The sequence below is a fragment of the Nerophis ophidion genome, linkage group LG19, assembly GCF_033978795.1.
Source record: "Nerophis ophidion isolate RoL-2023_Sa linkage group LG19, RoL_Noph_v1.0, whole genome shotgun sequence".
NCBI lineage: Eukaryota > Metazoa > Chordata > Actinopteri > Syngnathiformes > Syngnathidae > Nerophis > Nerophis ophidion.
This window is the reverse complement of record NC_084629.1, coordinates 25286832-25309331: the sequence shown is the minus strand read 5'-3', so window position 1 is coordinate 25309331 and position 22500 is coordinate 25286832. Positions and strand designations below refer to the sequence as shown.

The window sequence follows — 22500 nt, the reverse complement described above, 5'->3', positions numbered from 1 at the left end:
GTAACAAGTGACTTGGTATTGTCTTGCTGAAATAAGCAAGGGTTTCCATGATAACGTTGCTTGGGTGACAACATATGTTGTTCCAAAACCTGTATGTACCTTTCAGCATTAATGGTACCTTCACAGATGTGTAAGTTACCCATGCCTTGGGCACTAACACACCCCCATACCATCACAGATGGTTCTTTTGCTCTTAGGTCCGGATGACACAACGTTCGTTTCCAAAAAACAATTTTAAATGTGGACTCGTCAGACCACAGAACACTTTTCCACTTTGCATCAGTCCATTTTAGATGATTTCGGGGCCAGAGAAGCCGGCGGCGCTTCTGGGTGTCGTTGATAAATGGCTTTGGCTTTGCATAGTAGAGCTTTAACTTGCACTTACAGATGTAGCAACAAACTGTATTTAGTGACAGTGGTTTTCTGAAGTGTTCCTGAGCCCATGTGGTGATATCCTTTACACACTGATGTCGCTTTTTGATGCAGTACCGCCAGAGGGAAAGGAAGTGCGTTATATCATCACTTATGTTCAGCGATTTCTCCAGATTCTCTGAACCTTTTGATGGTGTTACGGACCGTAGATGGTGAAATTCCTAAATTCCTTGCAATAAACCGTTGCGAAATGTTGTTCTTAAACTGTTTGACAATTTGCTTACACATTTGTTCACAAAGTGGTGACCTTTGCCCCGTCCTTGTTTGTGAATGACCGAGCATTTCACGGAAGCTGTTTTTATAACCAATCATGGCACCCACCTGTTCCCAATTAGCCTGCACACCTGTGGGGTGTTCCAAATAAGTGTTTAATGAAAATTCCTCAACTTTATCAGTATTTATTGCCACCTTTCCCCATCTTCTTTGTCACGTGTTGCTGGCATCAAATTCTAAAGTTAATGATTATTTGCACACAAAAAAAGTGTTTATCAATTTGAACATCAATTATGTTGTCTTTGTAGCATATTCAACTGAATATGGGTTGAAAATGATTTGCAAATAATTGTACTCTGTTTATATTTACATCTAACACAATTTCCCAACTCATATGGAAACGGGGTTTGTGTGTGTATATATATATAAACACACATATATATGTGTAAATATACACACACACACACATATATATATATATAAATATACATATATATATATATATATATATATATATATGTATATACGGGACTCTCGCTGCTGTCTTGGATCCGCTTTGAACTGAACTCTCGCGGCTGTGTTGGAGCCACTATGGAATGAACTTTCACAGTATCATGTTAGACCCGCTCGACATCCATTGCTTTCGGTCCCCTAGAGGGGGGGGGGGGGGGGGGTTCCCACTTCTGAGGTCCTCTCCAAGGTTTCTCATAGTCAGCATTGTCACTGGATTGATTGATTGATATACACATATGTATTTATATTTTCATATATATATATATATATATTAAATGGGTTGTACTTGTATAGCGCTTTTCTACCTTTTTTTTAAGGAACTCAAAGCACTTCGACACTATTTCCACATTCACCCATTCACACACACACACATTCACACACTGATGGCGGGAGCTGCCATTCACAGCGCTAACCAGGACCCACCAGGAGCAAGGGTGAAGTGTTTTGCTCAAGGACACAACAGACCTGACTAGGATGGTAGAAGGTGGGGATTGAACCAGTAACCCTCAGATTGCTGGCACGGCCACTCTCCCAACACACATATATATATATATATATATATGTGTATATATATATATATATATATATATATTTGCCCTGTACTGTATATATATATTGCCTCTTTTTTAAAAATGGTATTAATGTCTTTTTCTGGTACACTCTCTCTTCAGGTTTTATCCCCCGTACAAGAAAGTGGTTTTCCGGGAGTACGAGAAAGACTTCACACGGGCAAAGATTCATCCACCCTGGTTAGGTAAACATGTCTTCTTCAGCGTCTGCAGACTTTTTCTTGGAAAATAATGGTGTATATTTCCATTCCAAATCATTGCTGTGTTCAGACAAACGTATCATTTTTAAAACTGAAAATCATAACAGTAATCCCGAGCATCCAATCAGAATCTCCTATTTATTTATAACTCGTTAAGTCTCCTATTTTGTTCTTTCTTTAACATTTCATATTTCATACTCATGTTTTCCAAGGCTAAGTATCTTAAAGCATATTATTAGTGGTAATACTAAATAATCCATATTTCACTTCAACATTTATTGTTATTTGTTTTGTTTTTTAAGTTTATTCTACTTATTTTTGGACCAAATTAAGCCTTTCCAAGCATGTAAATGCCTAAATGAATTAAAATTGTAAAGACTACAGTACTGTAGAGATAAAATCTATTATTATTATTATTATCATTGGCCAGTGGATGAGACCAAACCACTCAGAGCGTGCTGTTCAGTATCGTGGCCACTGATTGGCTCAGCATCAGGCAGCAATGTTACATTGTAATAAATGGGTGTTATTTCATGTCTAGAAGGCTCTCATAATGTTAAAAAAAATATATTTAGAAGTTTGCAGATCATTTTCTTATGCTCTAGTTTTGAAAATATCAGAGTTATAATTCCTACTGTGCAAAAATTAGTTTACCACAGTCAGACCCAGAACCAATTAACAGCAATTAATAAGGGTTTCCTGTGTACAATTGACTTTATATATTTATGTATTTATTTATTGTATGTAATATCATAAAAATAGCTATATTTTCCCATTGAAAAGAATAGAAATAGAAAATAATCTGTACCTCGGTCAAACTGTTGCTTTTATCCAAAGCAATGTTTAACATTATTATTAGAATGCACAAAGTTAACAATTGCAATAATAAACTAAATACAATAAAAAAAAACATGTTTTAACGACTGTACAATGACACAAAATAAAACAAAATATATAAATATACATTTTTAATTTTCCTGAGGGAACTGTCCTGAAGGAATCAATAAAGTACTATCCATCTATATATCTTCATAAAAAAAACTAAAAATTATTGTATGATCAAATTGAATACAAATATAAATACATTGGAATTTCCATGGTTCACCTCCCCAAGTGGAGGAGTTCAAGTACCTCGGAGTCTTGTTCACCAATGAGGAAAGAGTGGATCGTGAGATCGACAGGTGGATCGGTCCAGCGTCTTCAGTAATGCGGACGCTGTATCGATCCATTGTGGTGAAGAAGGAGCTGAGCCGGAAGGCAAAGCTCTATATTTATCGGTCGAACTACGTTCCCATACTCACCCATGGTCATGAGCTTTGGGTTAGGACATGTCCGACCGGTAGGAGGCCACGGGGAAGACCCAGGACACGTTGGAGAGACTATGTCTCCCGCCGGCTGGCCTGGGAACGCCTCCAGATCCCCCAGGAAGAGCTAGAGGAGTGGCTGGGGAGAGGGAAGTCTGGGCTTCTTTGCTTTGGCTGCTGCCCCCGTGACCCAACCTCGGATAAGTGGAAGAAGATGGATGGATGAATGGAATTAAGATAATGTACTTTGACAACTTTGTAAGTAAAAAAAAGTCACGGCAGAGCAATACTGTCATCTAGTGGTATTTTATTGCCATTACAAAAAATACAATTTGCATCCCGTAATATGTGTTTGGCTTTCGAAATTTAATTTTTCAGAACATTTTGGTTAACAATTCTTCATGGACGTATGGTGACCAAAATTTAAAAAAGAAAAACGTAGAAAGTTTGGAAAATAAAAATATACAGTAACTTTCCGGGGGGTTACAAATGAGGAGCATTCCACATATTTCCATGACTAGCACCATAGGGTGATACTTAATTTTCAGGACTACTTTTTTTTCTGCTGAGTCAACAACAATTCCACTGGGGTGAAAAAACAGTAGTGAGTTATGTTCCGTCCGGCCACGTTTATTTTTCCAATGCCTGCAGGTCTACTTGGACCGACTTTGAGAGGCGAGGAGGGCGACACCATTGTCGTCACTTTCAGAAACATGGCTACACAACCCTGCAGCCTACACCCACACGGCATCGCTTACGGGAAGCAGTCTGAGGGTGAGTTCATGTTGCGTTTCGCCACCTCCCATGTGCAAGTGTGTGTGTGTGTGTGTGTGCGTGTGCGTGTGCGTGTGCGTGTGCGTGTGCGTATGCGTGCGTGTGTGCGCGCCAGCCTGATCAGCACCACAAACAAAGTTGTTTGTCTTCTTTTAAAATATTAACTAGCGTAGGCAGACAACTTAACTACACCTTACTGAAGTCCAACGCCACGAGGGAGCCTCAGACAAGTGCACTTATTTACTGCATATTGGCGTGTATCTAAAATCTGCGATATAAGCTGCGATAGAAGAAGTCCTGCATCGCGTTTAGTTGTGCAAAGCTGGACGGCCAGTTAGCATTTAAATGTCCTCCAATAACAAACTTCTCTTCTGTTTTAGTGAAATCATTTGCAAAAGGTAAACAAGTTAGGCTATAGCAGGGGTCGGGAACCTTTTTGGCTGAGAGAACCAAGAAGCCAAATATTTAAAAATGTATTTCCGTAGGAGCCATATAATATTTTTTTTTTAACACTGAACACATTTTTAAGTAAGACCAACATTTCTAGAGTATAATAGGTCCCTTATTCTTTGTAATAACATTGTTATTCTGAAGCTAACTGTGGAGGGGGCGTGGCCTGTGGGCCTGCAGCGAAGCGGGGTGTTGTCAGGATCGGCCTTTAAATCAGCGACAGGTGTGTAGATGGCCCACCTGGGCCCTGTTATCTAATCACCTGTCGCTCTGTTATAAGCAGCAGCCAGGAGGAGAGACGGGGTTAGAGCTGGAGCCAAAGCGCGAGCGAGGACGAAAGAGAAAAAGACAATTGCTGGAAAGCAACTGAAAAATAAAACAATATTTTAACCCTGAAACAGGCTCTCATGTCGGTGCTTGGTGGTCTGAATAACTCCCAGGAAGGCAAGCCCCACACTAACCAATAATAAATAAATAACTTCTTACCATTAACACAACTTCTTGAACAGGTGCCATAGAAAACGGACGGATGGATTAAAAATGAATGAGAATTTTTCTATTTTGAACATTATCTTTAACACTGTGATTACAAGTGGAATTATGCATTACTTATTGTGTTAAGCAATGTCAGTTCAGATTTATCCGAGAGCCAGATGTAGTCATCAAGAGCCACATCTGGTTCGCGAGCCACAGGTTCCCTACCCCTGGGCGATGGGCTATTAGGAGCAAGCAGCTACACAACAGCTAAGCACACAATAGCACACAAGCTAGAGATACGTAACAAGTGTCCTTAATTTAACAATATTGCAGCGTAAAACAGCACATTTGTCAAAACAAGTAAGTATCAAATATTTATAGTTACACATACCGTACAAAAGAGCATTCAACAGAATCCAATAACAAACGTGTACACATCATTCAACTTACTGCGTCATGAGCTTAACTTGATGAATAATGTGGCAGCTAGGATTCGCCAAAAAACAATTACCACTCTACTTCAACTTAGAGACAGTGCAAGTGTATTTCCCACAGTTGATGATAAAAAGTTAGTATTTTTCATACCCACCGTCGTTCTCTGGCTGTACTGTTCTAACATTTCACACCACAAAATATTGTAATAATTAGGGGTGTGGAAAAAATAGATTCGAATACGAATCAAATCGTTTACATTGTGCGATTCAGAATCGATTCCCATTTTAAAAAAATAGATTTTTTTTATTTTTTTTATTCAATCCAACAAACCACTACACAGCAATACCATAACAATGCAATCCAATTCCAAAACCAAACCTGACCCAGCAACACTCAGAACTGCAATAAACAGAGCAATTGAGGAGACACAAACACGACACGGAACAAACCATAAGTAATGAAACAAAAATGAATATTATCAACAACAGTATCAATATTAATTATAATTTCAGCATAGCAGTGATTAAAAATCCCTCACTGACATTATCATTAGACATTTATAAAAATAATAAATAAAAAAGAACAATAGTGTCACAGTGGCTTACACTTGCATCGCATCTCATAAGCTTGACAACACACTGTGTCCAATGTTTTCACAAAGATAAAATAAGTCATATTTTTGGTTCGTTTAATAGTTCAAATCAAATTTACATTATTGCAATCAGTTGATAAAACATTGTCCTTTACAATTATAAAAGCTTTTTTAAAAAAAAATCTGCTACTCTACTAGCATGTCAGCAGACTGGGGTAGATCCTGCTGAAATCCTATGTATTGAATGAATACAGAATCCTTTTGAATCGGAAAAATATCGTTTTTAAATCGAGAATCGAATCAAATCGAAAAATTATCGAATCGTGACCACAAGAATCGATATTGAATTGAATCGTGGGACACCCAAAGATTCACAGCCCTAGTAATAATAGTACGTAGGATTTTTGCTGATACTCAAGGCACCAATGTCGGTATCAGAAGTAAAAAAGTTGTATCGGAACACCCCTAAATAAAGTACCATTCTACTGAGACAACAATGTAGGGATTGGACCTTGACCACCGTGTGTTGTCGCAGGAGCACACTACTTCGACAACACGTCTCAAAAAGAAAAGGAGGACGACGTGGTGAGGCCCAACAGAGAGCACGTGTACAACTGGGAGGTGACGCCGGAGGTCTCGCCCAAACCGGACGACCCCGCCTGCCTCACCTACTCGTACGTCTCTCACAAAAACGTGGTGGAAGACTTCAACGCGGGCCTCGTCGGCACTTTGTTGGTCTGCAAGCACGGTAAGACCACATCTGCTGTGTAAGGAAAACAACATCGAGCAGATGAAGGACTGCCATGTCCTTTACCGTGGCCTTCCTCGCAGGCAGCTTGGACCAGACTGGAAAGCAGTCTGGCGTAAACCAGGAGCTGGTCTTCCTCTTTGGAATCTTTGACGAGAGAAAGAGCATCTATAAGCCCTCGTCTTTCTACGACAACTCTGAACACCACCTCCACTACACCATAAATGGATACACGAAGGGAGCGCTGCCTGGTAAGTCAGTTGTGACGTCACAAGAAGGGAACTTAAAGATGGAACTCCAGTACCCCTGTGTGGTTTCAGTCGCACACTACCATGACTGAGGTTGGCAGAACTATGGCTTCAATATCATCCATCCATTTTCTATCGCTTGTCCCTTTTGGGCCATGGGGGGGGCTGGACTTGAGCAGAAGGCGGGGAACACCCTTCAGTCTGTCAAGACGGGGACTGTGGTGCGGTTTGTTTCCCCGTGGTGCAAAGCGACTGGATCGGACACGATGTGAAGGTAATGACATCTTTTAATATTAACTCGAAAGTACTACAAAAGACAAAGGGTGGAAACAAAAGGCGCTCACAGCAGAGGTACAAAACTTGGCTATGAAAACAAAAACTTGCACTACGGCAAGACTGTGGACATAAAACAAAACTTACAAACTATGGCATGAATTAAAAACAACTTACTTGGAACAAGAAAAGAGCATGAAAAAAAGCAGCATGGATCATCAGCATGAATAACAAGGGTGTGTAGAGGGTGATGTCGCCAGGCTGACTGCCTGGCAACTACAGGCTTAAAAAGTGACGTGGTGATTGACAACAGGTGCATGAGTCCAAGTGAATCAGGTGCGTGACATGAGGACAGGTGAAAACTAATGGGTTGTCATGGAAACAAAACAATGGTGTGAAAAAACAGGAACTAATGGAGTCTTGAAGTCACATAACACAACTAAACAAAACATGATCACAAAGACATGACACAGTCCCCACCTCATCGTAGCTGTCAACTAAAATCGGACTTACATAGTATGGACACCACTGTCAACAGACCTCTAACGTATGGTGCTGTAACTAACAGTAACACTTTACCCACCTGCACCCAGTGCCACCCACACTGGTTTAAATGTAACGTAGATATTGGGTTTCACTATGTAAAAGCGCTTTGAGTCACCAGAGACAAGCGCTATATGAATATAATTCACTTCACAATTCACACTTTCCTTATGAACATAATATCGCCTTTGTCTTCAGGCTAACTAAGCATGGCGTTGCTATCAAAATGTGAGTGTAATGTTGTATGTCTATCTGTGTTGGCCCTGCGATGAGGTGGCGACTTGTCCAGGGTGTACGCCGCCTTGCGCCCGAATGCAGCTGAGATAGGCTCCAGCAGCCCCCGCGACCCCAAAATGGACAAGCGGTAGCAAATGGATGGATGTTACTATTGTTGCTCACAGAGCCATGCTAGTGTTGCTAAAGCACTCCTTATAGTTACGTGTGATTTTTGGCATCCACCACGTTGGACAAGCGCAGAGTTATAGTGTTTATGTAAAAATGGATAAAATACGCAATAGGGTTTCTCTTCCGTAGACAAACACAGCTCATTGGCATTAGGGGCTACACACAAAGTGGTGTGTTCCTAACTTTAAGATTTGTGGTGTGAAAAATACACTTGCGATTCATGACATTCTGAAGACTTGCGTACGGACAAGAAAAGTGAAGTAGCCTCTGTTTCCTGCGCAGGTTTGAGCGTGTGTGCGTATTCCTCCGTCAGCCTTCACCTGCTGGGCATGAGCTCCGAGCCCGAGCTGTTCTCGGTGCACATCAACGGGCAAGTGCTGCAGCATATGGGCCACAAGGTGTCAGCGTTGGGCCTCATTAGCGGCTCCTCCGCCACTGCCAGCATGGTGCCGGTGCACAGCGGGCGCTGGATGTTGTCGTCGCACGTGGTCAAGCACATAGAAGGTAAGCGCATACACTCAACTCTGTATCAAAACCACTTAACTAACGAAGCGGACGGGGAAAACGTCGACAGTGGGCATGCACGCCTTTGTGGACGTGAAGCAATGTGAAGCTTTTAAAGCACCCCTGCGGAGGATGACCCTGCAGCAAAAACAAGACAGCAAGGAGTGGAAATACTATATCGCAGCTGAGGAGGTTTTCTGGGACTATGCACCTGAAATGCCGGAGCACATCGATGAGTAAAACCTTTACTGAAACAAACCGATAAAAATGTAAGGTCGTCCACTCTGGATATAATCCTCTTGATATTTGTTCTGTAGGAGCTACAAGTCCCAGTACCTGAGACAGTCGTCTACACGCATTGGTAGGAAGTACAAGAAGGTGGTGTACACGCTGTACAATGACGAGTCCTTCACGGAACGCAAAGAGAACAAACAGAAGAAAAGTGAGCTTGGGATATTGGGCCCGGTGATCAGAGCGCAAGTCCGAGACGTTATCAAGGTGAGATAAAACTCCTTGCCGAAAAAACATGTGCAGGGATGGCGTGTGGATTATGGGACGATCAGGCAAAGAAATCATTGAAGTCAGACCAAGTCAACCGTTCCAAAATAAATCTGGTTAGATTGTGGTGACAAACCGGTCTAACCCCGTCTGACCACAGACCAATGGCTTTACATCCTTGGAGTATCTCTTTGAAAGACTAAAACTATCTTTTGCCAGATTGTGTTTAAGAACATGGCCTCCAGGCCATACAGCATCTATCCACACGGACTGACAATCAAAAAGTCACAGGAGGGGGTGAACTACCCTGAAGGAGGTACAGTGTGCCTCTTGTCTCCATTCACAACAGGAAACTCTGGAAACTATGAGAACATTTGTGCATGGTTACCAGGCAACCACTCACACGCTGTCCAACCGGGCAACACACACACATACGAGTGGCGGGTGGTGGAGGAGGATGAGCCTCTGAAGGGAGATCCCAGGTGTCTGACGCGGATATACCACAGTGCTGTGGACACGCCGCGAGACATCGCCTCAGGTCTGATTGGACCCCTCCTCATCTGCAAGAGTCAGTCGCTGAATGTCAGAAACGTGCAGGTAAAACAGAATGTGTAAGATTCGCTTTCCACCCAAAGTCCAAAGATGTTCAAGGTTTAGGTGCACATGTGCAGTCTAATTGTTTTTTTTCGAGAACCATGTGGTGCCCAGCGATCTAATCCAGATCTGGTCACATTCAACAGGTAAAAGCAGACAAGGAGCAGCAAGCCATGTTTGCTGTGTTTGACGAAAACAAAAGTTGGTATCTGGATGACAACATTCGTGGATTTTGCGATCCTTCCCGAGTCAACAAGGCAGACCCTGGCTTTTACAAGTCCAATGTCATGCATAGTATGTCAAGGGGTATTTTAACTGGATGTTGTGTACTGTTACTAACGACTAATGTGTGTGATAACCCTCCCAACAGCAATAAATGGTTACGTGTACGAGAGTGGGCCACTCTTGGGCTTCTGCAATGGTGATGTTGCAACGTGGCATGTGACCAGTGTCGGGGCGCAGGACTACATTCAGACAGCGACAGCCTACGGGCACACATTTGAACTGAACAAGCGCAAGGAGGACATCCTCAGCCTCTATCCCATGACAGGGGAAACCATTACGATGAACATGGAAAACATTGGTCTGTCAGTTGTTTCAAGAGATCTTTGTAAATATTGTGAGGATATCCAACTTATTGTGTGTATTTTCTACCAGGTGTTTGGCTTATGGTGTCGCTAAATTCCCACGAGACAACTAAAGGAATGCGCTTAAAATTTCAGGATGTCGAGTGCTTCCGTGACCACCACTACGAGTACGACTACGATGAGCTAGACAAAAAGTTTGATTTGTGGAAGCCTCCAAGCTTAGACGAAATCAAGAAAAAGGAGGCGGAAAAGGAAAAACAGAGGCTTAAATTGTCAACAAATGCTGCAGGGGAAACCGATCACTACACTGAGTTGTTTGCAAATGAATTAGGGCTCAGAACGCTGAAGAATAAACTCAAAGAGTTCGAGGGAAGTGTGGAGAAGCTGGACTTGTCTTTCCTGGACTATGATGCCATTGATGTGTTAGATGGAAAAGTCAGGAATGCAACCTTGATGGCTAATAGCACGAAAAACACAGTGGATGATAGTCCCAATTTTGATAATGTGACTGCCTCTAAAAGTGACGAGACAATACTCAACAACGCTATAGCATCGTTAAATTACATAAACGGATCCACGGGTTCGTATAATCAGACAGTACCTTCCAACCCAGATACACAGTCGAACCATTCATCGTCTAATACAACTGTTAATCATATTAGGAGACTGGACCTTAAAAACAGGACCATGTCTGATGTTGTACTAAGAGACAACGCAGCTACTGTTGATGAGGATGGACCTCAGATGTACTTATCCAAAGTTTTGAACCAACCAGATGATTTAATCTCAAAAAATATCACGGTGAACTCAACCCAATCCCATTCATCAAATAATGTAACCCAGGACATCTTTGAAGATCAGTCAAATGGTACGTCTTCTTTTTTCAACGAGACTCATATCTCAGGTAATCCGGCACTCTCCGGTGGCCTTCAGAACAGCTTCGAGAATTTAGGTGATTCGGAAAGCAGCGAGGAAGTGTTTATATACCTCGAACAAAACCACACAGAGGTGATTAAAACCACAACTGTAAAGACAAAGAGTCATAACTGGACCTACGACGGAACTCACGAAAAGGTACAAATGCCGCTTCCAGACCATATGGTGAAGTATGTGCAGGAACAAACAACCCCACCACCCAAAAAGAGCCGGAGAATCGTATTCCGACAGAAGCCTCTCAAAGGCCTGGGCATAAAAGCAAGAAGGAAGAAAAAATACAACCCTCTAGTGACAAATGGTTTACCATTCTCTCCTCGCGGATTAAACCCTATCATGAGCCCACGAGGGTCACGGCCAATTTCAATGGAGGCAGTTTCGGAAGAGGAGGCACTGTTGAACAAGCCTATCGTCATCGGTGTGCCGCGTCCGGATTTCAGCGACTATGAGCTTTACGTTCCGAGAGACGAGTCTCATCATTCAGATATGGATGATTTTAAAGCAGATGAATATGAGTATGTGAACTACAAAGACCCTTATATAGACATTCAGCAGATTGACGACTTCACGCAATCAGGCCCAAATGTCAAGATGTACTTCATTGCTGCAGAGGAGGTTGAGTGGGACTATGGTGGTTCTGGACAGAAGTAAGCTTCGAACTTCATTTGTAGTGTTTCAATTCAAATCTAAATTGGAATTTATTGCAACAGGAGGCAAGAAAGATCTCAGCTAAGCAGTCGGCACACAAAGTTCAAGAAGGTGGTATTCCGAGGGTACCTGGATGGGCTCTTCAGAATACCTGAAATCCGAGGCGAGAAGGAAGAGCATCTTGGTATCCTGGGACCTGTCATCAAAGCGGAGTATGGACAAAGCATCATGGTAAGAAGAAGTTAAACAGCATATGAATTTTTTCTAATATGATGCAATGTTTTTAAAAATGCATCGTTCTGTACGCAGGTGGTGTTCAGAAACAAAGCCAATCGACCGTTCTCTTTACACCCAAATGGGGTTTCCTATACCAAGCAGACAGAAGGTCTGTCCTATGAGGATGCCTCCACAGCATCATATAAAGGTGACAATGAGGTTCAACCGAATAGCACCTTCACGTATATCTGGAAAGTCCCTCGAAAAGCTGACCATACACCAGATGAGCCTCACTGTCGGACATGGACGTACTATTCCGGTGTTAATCCTGTAAGTACTTTGCATTCCTTGGGTAATAGAGCATTCAGAGGGTGTTACTTCAAGTATTTTCTTTTAGGAGAAGGATATCCACTCTGGCTTGATTGGGCCTTTACTAGTATGTCCAAAGGGAACTTTAAACAACATGACGGACACGAGTGAGTTCACGCTGCTCTTCATGACGTTTGACGAGTCACAGAGCTGGTACTATGAGACGAATAGTGAGATCGTGCAGCGGGTAAACCGGAGGAGATATCAGGACCCTAATGTCAAAGAGGACCTAAAGTTTCATTGTAATTAGTGCACATCTGCCCATTGTTTTGGACATAAAATGTAAAAAAATAACGTGATGGACTACTTCAATGTTTTCATAGCCATCAACGGCATCACACATAATCTCAAAGGTCTGAGGATGTACACCAAGCAGCTCGTCCGCTGGCACCTCATCAACATGGGATCTCCCAAAGACTTCCAAAGCATCCACTTCCACGGACAGACGTTCCTCCACCAGCAGGCTACAAGCAACAGACATGGCGTCTTTCCACTCCTTCCTGGTACATTTTTTTCTCGCAAAGCATGTGCGTCTTAAAAATGAAAGCTAACTTGCTAATTTGCTGCATCTAGGAAGCTTTGCTACCTTAGAGATGTACCCGTCTAAGCCTGGCCTATGGCAGCTGGAGACGGAAATTGGCATCAACCAGCAAAGGGGGATGCAGACGCTCTTCTTAGTTCTCGATAATGGTACTAACTCATCTGCTGGTATACTGTTTCTTTTTAGTAGAAAGTGACACGGTTCTTGTGTGTTTTCTCCAAGACTGCTACCGCCCTCTGGGCCTGGAATCAGGCAGTGTGAAAGACGTACAGATCACCGCCAACATCACTCGAGGTAACTGTTGCTCCGCATGTCTGCAGGCGAACCAACAAAGATAATGACCGCATCTCCATCATTCAAGGCTACTGGGAGCCACACCTTGCCCGACTGAACAATAAAGGCAAATACAATGCATGGAGCACGGACCAGAACAATAGCTTTATTCAGGTACCTCTGAAAGGATCCAAGTGTCTTTCATGTCATGTAAAGTACTTACCTATGCTTCCTGCTGGGTACAGGTAGACTTTCAGCGGCCGGTTGTGCTCAGCCAGGTGGCCACACAAGGAGCCAAGCAGCTCTTCCACTCACAGTTTGTGACCAATTACAGCATCTCCTACAGCAACGACCGCAGGAGGTGGAGCCTCTATAAGGGCGAGAGCAGATACCCGATGAAGGTCGGAAGGACTTTGATCACTTACCCTGCAGGAGAGACATGATGTCATTAAACTGTTGTATTGCCAGGTGTTTGCTGGGAACCAGGAGGCCTACCAGACGACGACAAACACCCTTTTCCCCCCTGTGATTGCACGGTTCATTAGGCTCCACCCCCTCCAGTGGTACAACGCGGCCACGGTCCGCATGGAGTATTACGGCTGCGAGCTGGACGGTAAGACATGAACGCAAGAAGGTTGAAGTGAATGCGACATTCACCTTTGTTGTCGTCGTAAGGCTGCTCTGTGCCTCTGGGGATGGAGAATGGACTTATCCAGGACCAAAGTATCACGGCCAGCTCCACGTCCTCCAACTGGTACCTGGGACTGTGGTTGCCCTCGTATGCGCGCCTCAACAAACAGGGCACCGTCAACGCGTGGCAAGCTAAGGTAAAGGCCGTCCAAATACTGCAACCACAAACGGTGAAACCTGTTTTACGCGCCTGTTTCCTGTTCCTGTAGTACAAAGACATGAAGCAGTGGCTTCAGGTGGAGCTGCCAGAAGTCAAGAAGATCACAGGCATCATCACACAAGGAGCCAAGTCTCTGGGGAAGGAGATGTATGTCACCTTCTACACACTCCAGTACAGTGATGACGGAATTCAATGGAATGACTATTCCGAAGACGAGGAGCGACTGGCGAGGGTAGGCCACTCTGGAAGCATCTTTCCTCGTGAGATTCTTACATGGGTTTCCGATTCTTCGCCCCAAATCAGATCTTCCGCGGGAACGACGACAACAACGAGCACGTGAAGAATTTCATCTACCCGCCCATTTTTTCCCGTTTTATCCGTATCGTTCCCAGAAACTGGAAGGGCTCCATCACAATGCGGGTGGAGCTGTTGGGATGCGACTTTGAGTGACGATGACACCCACAGGTCACTTCATTAGGTACACCTTTGCAATCAAATGCAGATGCAGTGACAACAATAACTGACACTGGCAGAACAATGGAGTCCTAGCTGGGAACACATGGACAGTGTCAAATTCACACGTGCTTGTACAAACCCCGTTTCCATATGAGTTGGGAAATTGTGTTAGATGTAAATATAAACGGAATACAATGATTTGCAAATCATTTTCAACCCATATTCAGTTGAATATGCTACAAAGACAACAACTGATCAACTTTTTTTTTTTGCAAATAATCATTAATTATAGAATTTGATGCCAGCAACACATGACAAAGAAGTTGGGAAAGGTGGCAATAAATACTGATAAAGTAGAGGAATGCTCATCAAACACTTATCTGGAAAATCCCACAGGTGTGCAGGCTAATTGGGAACAGGTGGGTGCCATGATTGGGTACAAAAACAGCTTCCCAAAAAATGCTCAGTCTTTCACAAGAAAGGATGGAGAGAGGTACACCCCTTTGTCCACAACTGCGTGAGCAAATCGTCAAACAGTTTAAGAACAACGTTTCTCAAAGTACAATTGCAAGAAATTTAGGGATTTCAACGTCTACGGTCCATAATATCATTAAAAGGTTCAGAAAATCTGGAAAAATCACTCCACGTAAGCGGCATGGCCGGAAACCAACATTGAATGACTGTGACCTTCGATCCCTCAAACGGCACTGTATCAAAAACCGACATCAATCTCTAAAGGATATCACCACATGGGCTCAGAAACACTTCAGAAAACCACTGTCACTAAATACAGTTTGTCGTTACATCTGTAAGTGCAAGTTAAATCTCTATTCTGCAAAGTGAAAGCCATTCATCAACAACATCCAGAAACGCCGCCGGCTTCTCTGGGCCCGAGATCGTCTAAGATGGACTGATGCAAAGTGGAAAAGTGTTCTGTGGTCTGACAAGTCCACATTTCAAATTGTTTTGGGAAATATTCGACATCGTGTCATCCGGACCAAAGGAGAAGCGAACCATCCAGACTGTTATCGACGCAAAGTTCAAAAGCCAGCATCTGTGATGGAATGGGGGTGCATTAGTGCCCAAGGCATGGGTAACTTACACATCTGTGAAGGCACCAATAATGCTGAAAGGTACAGACAAGTTTTGGAACAACATATGCTGCCATCTAAGCACCGTCTTTTTCATGGACGCCCCTGCTTATTTCAGCAAGACAATGCCAAACAACATTAAGCACGTGTTACAACAGTGTGGCTCCGTAAAAAAAGAGTGGAGCTACTTTCCTGGCCCGCCTGCAGTCCAGACCTGTCTCCCATCGAAAATGTGTGGCATATTATGAAGCGTAAAATACGACAGCAGAGACCCCGGACTGTTGAACGACTGAAGCTCTACATAAAACAAGAATGGGAAAGAATTTCAATTTCAAAAGCTTCAACAATTAGTTTCCTCAGTTCCCAAACGTTTATTGAGTGTTGTTAAAAGAAAAAGGTGATGTAACACAGTGGTGAACATGCCCTTTCTTAACTACTTTGGCACGTGTTGCAGCCATGAAATTCTAAGTTAATTATTATTTGCAAAAAAAAAAAAGTTTATGAGTTTAAACATCAAATATCTTGTCTTTGTAGTGCATTCAATTGAATATAGGTTGAAAAGGATTTGCAAATCATTGTATTCCGTTTATATTTACATCCAACACAATTTCCCAACTCATATGGAAACAGGGTTTGTAACGTCAGATTGGAAAAAACATTTTTAAAATTTTAACTTAACCTCCCTACCCCCGTGTTGAACACAATGATCATTATATACGTCCCACCAGACGCTAGACCAAAGTAATTGTTTATATTGCACATTAACGATAATGTCTCTAATTGTTACAGATCTGTTGCACAAGTTTTTGCGGGATATCTGTAAAACTTAGAAGACAGTTATTTCATTTTATTGTTGAATGACTTTCATGGTACATGCTGTATTCATTAAAAAAAAAACTTTGCATATGCTTGATGTGGCTACGTTGTGGTGTTTCCGGTTATCTTCGTAAAGGCAGCATTTTTGTTGAACGGGTGTCTTTTTTCAGGAATGACAAAGTGGAAAAAGACACGTTCTGCTGTTTTTGAGGATCTACTGTGAAACATGTCAGGAGTGCTTCGCTGTTTTTAGGGAAGCACTGCAAAAATGTGTCAATGATCCTCTGCATGAGCGAACATACTGGTAAAATAATAGTCAAAGATCTTCCACTATGACAGGAGTATTGTGCTCTTTTTGGGAAACATACTGCAAACATGACAGAAGGTTGTTTTAAGGACAAACTGTAAAAATAAAAGTGAAAGATCCACTATTATGACAAGACTTGTTTTAAGGATAAATCGTAAAATGATACTCAAAGATCCTCTCTTATGACAAAAGGTTAATTTGAAAACCATTTACATTTACATTTTCTACCGCTTGTACTGTAAAAAGTATAGCCAAAGATTGTGTATTCTGACGGGATGTTGTTATTAAGGACGAACTCTAAAAATAATAGTCAAAGATCCTCACAGGATTTTGTTATTAAGGAAAAACTGTAAAAAATTATAGTCAAAGATCCTCACAGGATGTTGTTATTAAGGACAAATTGTCATGATAGTTGACAATCGGTTGTTTTAAGGACAAACTGTCAAATTAATAGCCAAAGATTGTGTATTCTGACAGGATGTTGTATTTTAAGGACAAATTGTCAAAATGATAGTCGAAGGTCCTCTATTACGACAAGAGGTTGTTATAAGGACAAACTGTAAAAATGATAGCCAAAGATTGTGTATCTTGACAGGATGTTATTTTAAAGGACAATCCGTAAAAATGACAGTCAAAGATCCACAAATATGACAAGAGATGTTTTCAGGACAAATCGTAAAATGATAGTTATAGATCCTCTTTTATGACAAGAGGTTGTTTTAAGGAAAACCTTTAAAAATAATAGCCAAAAATTGTGTATCCTGACAGGATGTTGTTTTTAAGGACCAACTGTAAAACATATTGTCAAAGACCTCATAGGATGTTGTTTTAAGGACAATTTGTAATCAAATAATAGTCAAAGATACTCTTTTATGACAATAAGTTCTTTTAAGGACACACTGTAAAAATAATATCCAAAGATTGTGTATCCTGACAGGATGTTGTTTTCAAAGACAATCTATAAAAAAGATAGTCAAAGATCCTCTTTTATGACAATAGGTTGTTTTAAAGACAAACCGTAAAAATTACATCCAAAGATTGTGTATTGTAACATGATGTTGTATTTAAAGACCAACTGTAAAAATGATAGTCAAAGATCCTCACAGGATGTTGTTATTAAGGACAAATTGTTAAATGATAGTCGACAAGCGGTTGTTTTAAGGACAAACTGTAAAAATGATAGTCAAAGATCCACTAATATGACAAGACTTGTTTTAGGACAAATTGCATAACATATTGCCAAAGATTGTGTATTCTGACAGGATGTTGTTTTTAAGGACCAACTCTAGAAATGATAGTCAAAGATCCTCAGAGCATGTTGTTTTTTGCGGAAAAACTTCAAAATGATAGTCAAACAACAACGACAAGAGTTGCTTTAAGGACAATCTGTAAAAATATAGTCAATGATCTGCTATTATGACAAGAGGGTGTTTTTGAGGATAAACTGTAAAAATGTTAATCAAAGATTAAATAATATGACAGGATGTTGTTTTTAAGGACCAACTGTACACTTGATTGCCAAACATTTTCACTGGATATTGTTTTTAGGACAAACTGTAAAAATATACTTTAAGATCCTCTATTACAACAAGAGGATGTTTTTAAGGACACGCTGCAAAATGATAGTCAAAGATCCTCTATTATGACATGATGTTGTTTTTAAGGACAAACTAAAAATAATAGTCCAAGATTGTGTACTATGACAATAGGTTGTTTTAAAGGACTAACTGTAAAATGAGAGTCAAAGATCCTTTATTATAACAAGAAGGTGTTTTAAGGACAAATTGTAAACATTTTCTCAAAGATCATCTATTAGGACAAGATGTTTTTTTAAGGACAAACCGCAAATATATAGTCAACGATCTGCTATTACGACAAGAGGGTGTTTTAAGGATAAGTTTTAAGTCAACGATTGTGTAAGACAAGAAGTTTTTTAAGGACAAACTGCAAATATATAGTCAAAGATCTGCTATTATGACAAGAGGGTGTTTTAAGGATAAGTTTTAAGTCAAAGATTGTGTAATATGACAGGATGTTGTTTTTAAGGACCAACTGTGAAATTGGTTTTCAAAGATTCCTTATTTTGACAGGGTGTCGTTTTTAAGGGCAAACCGTCAAAAATAATATTCTAGGATCCTTTATTACATCAAGAGAGTGTTTTTAATGACATACTGTAAACATGATAGTCAAATATCCTTTATTATGACAGGATGTTGTTATTAAGGACAAACTGTAAAAATAATTGTCAAAGATTATGTACTATGACAGGAGGATGTTTTAAGGAATAACTGTAAAATTGATAGTCAAAGACCCTCAATTATGAAATGATGGTGTTTTTAAGTACAGAATGCAAAATGACAGTCAAAGATCCTCTATTATGACAGTATGTTATTTTAAGGACAAAGTATGAATTGTATATTCAAAGACCCTCTAATATAACAAGAGGGTATTTTAAGGACAAACTGTAAAAATAATAGTCAAAGATTGTGTACTGTGGCAGGATGTTGTTTTTAAGAACTAACTGTGAAATTGATAATGAAAGATCCTCACAAGTTGTTATTTTTAAGGACAGGCTGTAAAAAATGATGGTCAAAGATCCTCTGTTTTGACAGGACATTGTTTGAAGGGCAAACTGTAAAAAATATAGTCAAAAGATTTTTTACTGTGACAGGATTATGTCACATAGCTCGGTTGGTAGAATGGCTGTGCCAGCAACTTGAGGGTTCCAGGTTCGATTCCCGCTTCTACCATCATAGTCAGTGCCGTTGTGTCCTTGGGCAAGACACTTGACCCACCTGCTCCCAGTGCCACCCACACTGGTTTAAATGTAACTTAGATATTGGGTTTCACTATGTAAAGCGCTTTGAGTCACCAGAGAAAAGCGCTATATAAAATGTAATTCACTTCACTTCACTTTTTAAGAACCAACTGTAAAACTGATGGACAGAGATCCTCACAGGATGTTGTTTTTAAGGACAAACTGTAAAAATGGTCATCAACAATCCTTTATTTTGACAGGACATTGTTTTTTAAGGACAAACCGTACAAATAATAGTCAAAGGTTGTGTACTATGACAGGATGTTATTCTTAAGGACAAACTGTAAACATGACAGTCAAAGATCCTCTATTTTGACAGGGGGTTATTTTTAGGACTAATTGTGAAATTGATAGTCAAATATCCTCTATTATGACAAGAGGGTGTTTTATAAGACCAACAGTAACAATGATAGTCAAAGATCCTCTATTATGACAACAGGGTGTTTTACTGTTTATAAGACCAACTGTAAAAATGATAGTCAAAGATCCTCTATTATGACAAGAGGGTGTTTCAAAGACCAACTGTAAAAATGATAGTCAAAGATCGTCCATACGACAGGTGTGTAAGGAAAATTTCAAAAAAGTATAAAAAAAACAAAATCACAACATAAGGGTTTTTAGGAATCTGCTGTAATATATTAGACAAATATTGTCTTCATAATTGGAGAACTGTGCTGTTTTCAAGGATCTACTGCAAAAATGTTGGTCAAAGATCCTCTACATAACAGGAGCGCTTTGCCGTGTTCATGAATACCCTTTAACACATTTTTTTTCTTTAAGTCATCATTTTGCCTCAGTGTATAAAGACTGCCATCACGCTGCCCACTTATTTACTTGCACTACCCACCTTCTACCACCAGATGTCACTCTAGTTGAACATATTACCAGCAATGAAGTTCTTGCGTCATTCATCATTTCAATGTAACAATGATAACCATTATAAAAACCACAATAATAATGATCCATCCATCCATCCATTTTCTACCGCTTATTCCCTACAGCTACAATCGGGCGGAAGGCGGGGTACACCCTGGACAAGTCGCCACCTCATCGCAGTTATAATAATGATAATAACAATAAATGTTGCACAATTAAATATTAGTTGTTAAGAGGTTTCCAAAGTAACTGAGGTGTAGTTTAGTTTCCATGTGTATGTGAATGACCAGACCATGTTTCACATGTGTGTGTGGTGTATAATAGTGAATGTGAATGGACAACCGTGTATACATTTTATGCATGTACTGTATGTGAATAGACAAACAGCTGTTGCATGATGCACGGTGTGTGTTTATGAACAGACAGTCGTGTTTACAATACTTGGTGTTTGTGTGCGAATGGACACAGAGGTGTTTCTGTCAGGTGTATGTGAATGGACCGACGGATGTGTGAGAAATGTGTGTGAGTGGACCAAAGTATTTACTTTGCGTGTGGCGGATAAGTGTTTATGTGTACCTGAATGGACGGATTGTTACATTAGGAGCGTGACAGTGAACCTGAATGGACAAACAGAGGTTCTCAAAACAGTGTGTATTATTATTATCATTGCAAAATATGAGGCAGTACAAATTGTGTATATTTCTTATAACTAGCATGCCTCATACTAACAACGCTAAGCTAAAGTTGTAATCTGCCCGGCGACAAGTGGATGGAGTTGTAACTTCAGCCCCACACACACACACACACACACACACAGTCCCCGCCCCTTCCCCTGCAGGCCTCTTTAAAAAGCTGCAGCGCGCACTTCGGAGCGATAAGTTGAAAACCTTCAGGAGAGAAGAACACAGCAGGGCTGCGCGGGAATCGAACACGCGCACTAAACGCCACAGCGACACACGCCTCGCACGTCCGGACCGCAGCGGAAACCTTCACTCCAAACATGAAGTCTCCTAAACTGGCGCGCCAAGGTAAGTTCCTAATGATGTATTAAGTCCTGTTTGCATTACGTGTGCATTTGTGTACGCGATTGGACAAACACGGATGTATTCATGAACAACAGCTGGTTATATACTGCATGATTGGACAGACAGTTTGTGTGCATCAGGTATAACATATACATCATTTTATATCCAGTTTATGTGAATGGACAGACAGATGTTTACCTTGTGTTTGTGTACATAAATGGACAGACAGTTGCTTTTGTGTATGTGAATGGAAAGGGCCATGTTGGTATGAATGATAGAATGAATAAACGTTTTGCTCAGTGTATGGGTATCGATAAACAGATCCTTATGTGAGTGTGAATCGATAGACATACTGTACTTGCATCGTATGTGTGTATGTGAGTGGACAGACCGATGCTTTTAATAATTATAAACAGAAAGAGATGTTTGTGTGCAAATAGACTGACTGGTGTGTAGTTTGAGCGTATTTGAATGCACAGACATATGTCTATGTGAATGGATACAGTGTGTTTACATTGTGTGTACATTATGTGAGTGGACAAACATTATTTTAAACAGAAATAGGTGTGTGTGTGTGTGTGTGTGTGTGTGTGTGTGTGTGTGTGTGTGTGTGTGTGTGTGTGTGTGTGTGTGTGTGTGTGTGTGTGTGTGTGTGTGTGTGCGTGTGAATAAACTGACAGGTGTGCAGTTTGACTGTATTTGAATGCACAGACAGATGTGTTTGTGAATGAATTAAGTGTGTTTACATTGTATGTGTGTGGACACACAGATGCGTATATGTATACAAATAGAATGAGATATGTTTATGTGTACATGAATACACAGACAAGCACGCAATATATGAATGGAGAGACAGGTGTTTACTTTGCGTCTGCACGCAAATCGAAAAACATCTGTCTAGTTTTTGGGTGTACGTGAATGG

At 40.9% G+C, this 22500-nt stretch overlaps 2 protein-coding genes across 4 annotated transcripts in view; both read left to right on the top strand.

Moving 5' to 3' along the window:
* Nucleotides 1–16647, top strand: part of f5 (coagulation factor V) — a 19290-nt gene extending 2643 nt beyond the window's left edge. The window contains exons 2-25 of one of the 3 annotated variants that reach the window (XM_061879659.1): nt 1830–1912; nt 3883–4005; nt 6495–6707; nt 6791–6958; nt 8459–8680; nt 8751–8916; nt 8998–9178; nt 9398–9494; nt 9570–9775; nt 9919–10066; nt 10143–10355; nt 10430–11939; nt 12003–12171; nt 12250–12486; nt 12554–12767; nt 12849–13028; nt 13099–13215; nt 13289–13360; nt 13428–13513; nt 13585–13740; nt 13808–13952; nt 14015–14166; nt 14239–14421; nt 14493–16647. In XM_061879659.1, the coding sequence (XP_061735643.1) occupies nt 1830–1912; nt 3883–4005; nt 6495–6707; nt 6791–6958; nt 8459–8680; nt 8751–8916; nt 8998–9178; nt 9398–9494; nt 9570–9775; nt 9919–10066; nt 10143–10355; nt 10430–11939; nt 12003–12171; nt 12250–12486; nt 12554–12767; nt 12849–13028; nt 13099–13215; nt 13289–13360; nt 13428–13513; nt 13585–13740; nt 13808–13952; nt 14015–14166; nt 14239–14421; nt 14493–14639 (5188 nt within the window). In that variant the 3' untranslated portion in view covers nt 14640–16647. Of the gene's footprint in view, nt 1–1829; nt 1913–3882; nt 4006–6494; nt 6708–6790; nt 6959–8458; nt 8681–8750; nt 8917–8997; nt 9179–9397; nt 9776–9918; nt 10067–10142; nt 10356–10429; nt 11940–12002; nt 12172–12249; nt 12487–12553; nt 12768–12848; nt 13029–13098; nt 13216–13288; nt 13361–13427; nt 13514–13584; nt 13741–13807; nt 13953–14014; nt 14167–14238; nt 14422–14492 lie in introns of all 3 variants that reach the window. The other 2 variants (XM_061879658.1, XM_061879660.1) reach the window with 2 other exon arrangements.
* A 4770-nt stretch (nt 16648–21417) lies between these two features.
* rgcc (regulator of cell cycle) overlaps nt 21418–22500 on the top strand; it is an 8465-nt gene continuing 7382 nt past the window's right edge. Inside the window, exon 1 of the mRNA XM_061879657.1 lies at nt 21418–21581. Within this exon, the coding sequence (XP_061735641.1) occupies nt 21554–21581 (28 nt within the window). The 5' untranslated portion in view covers nt 21418–21553. The remainder of the gene's footprint in view (nt 21582–22500) is intronic.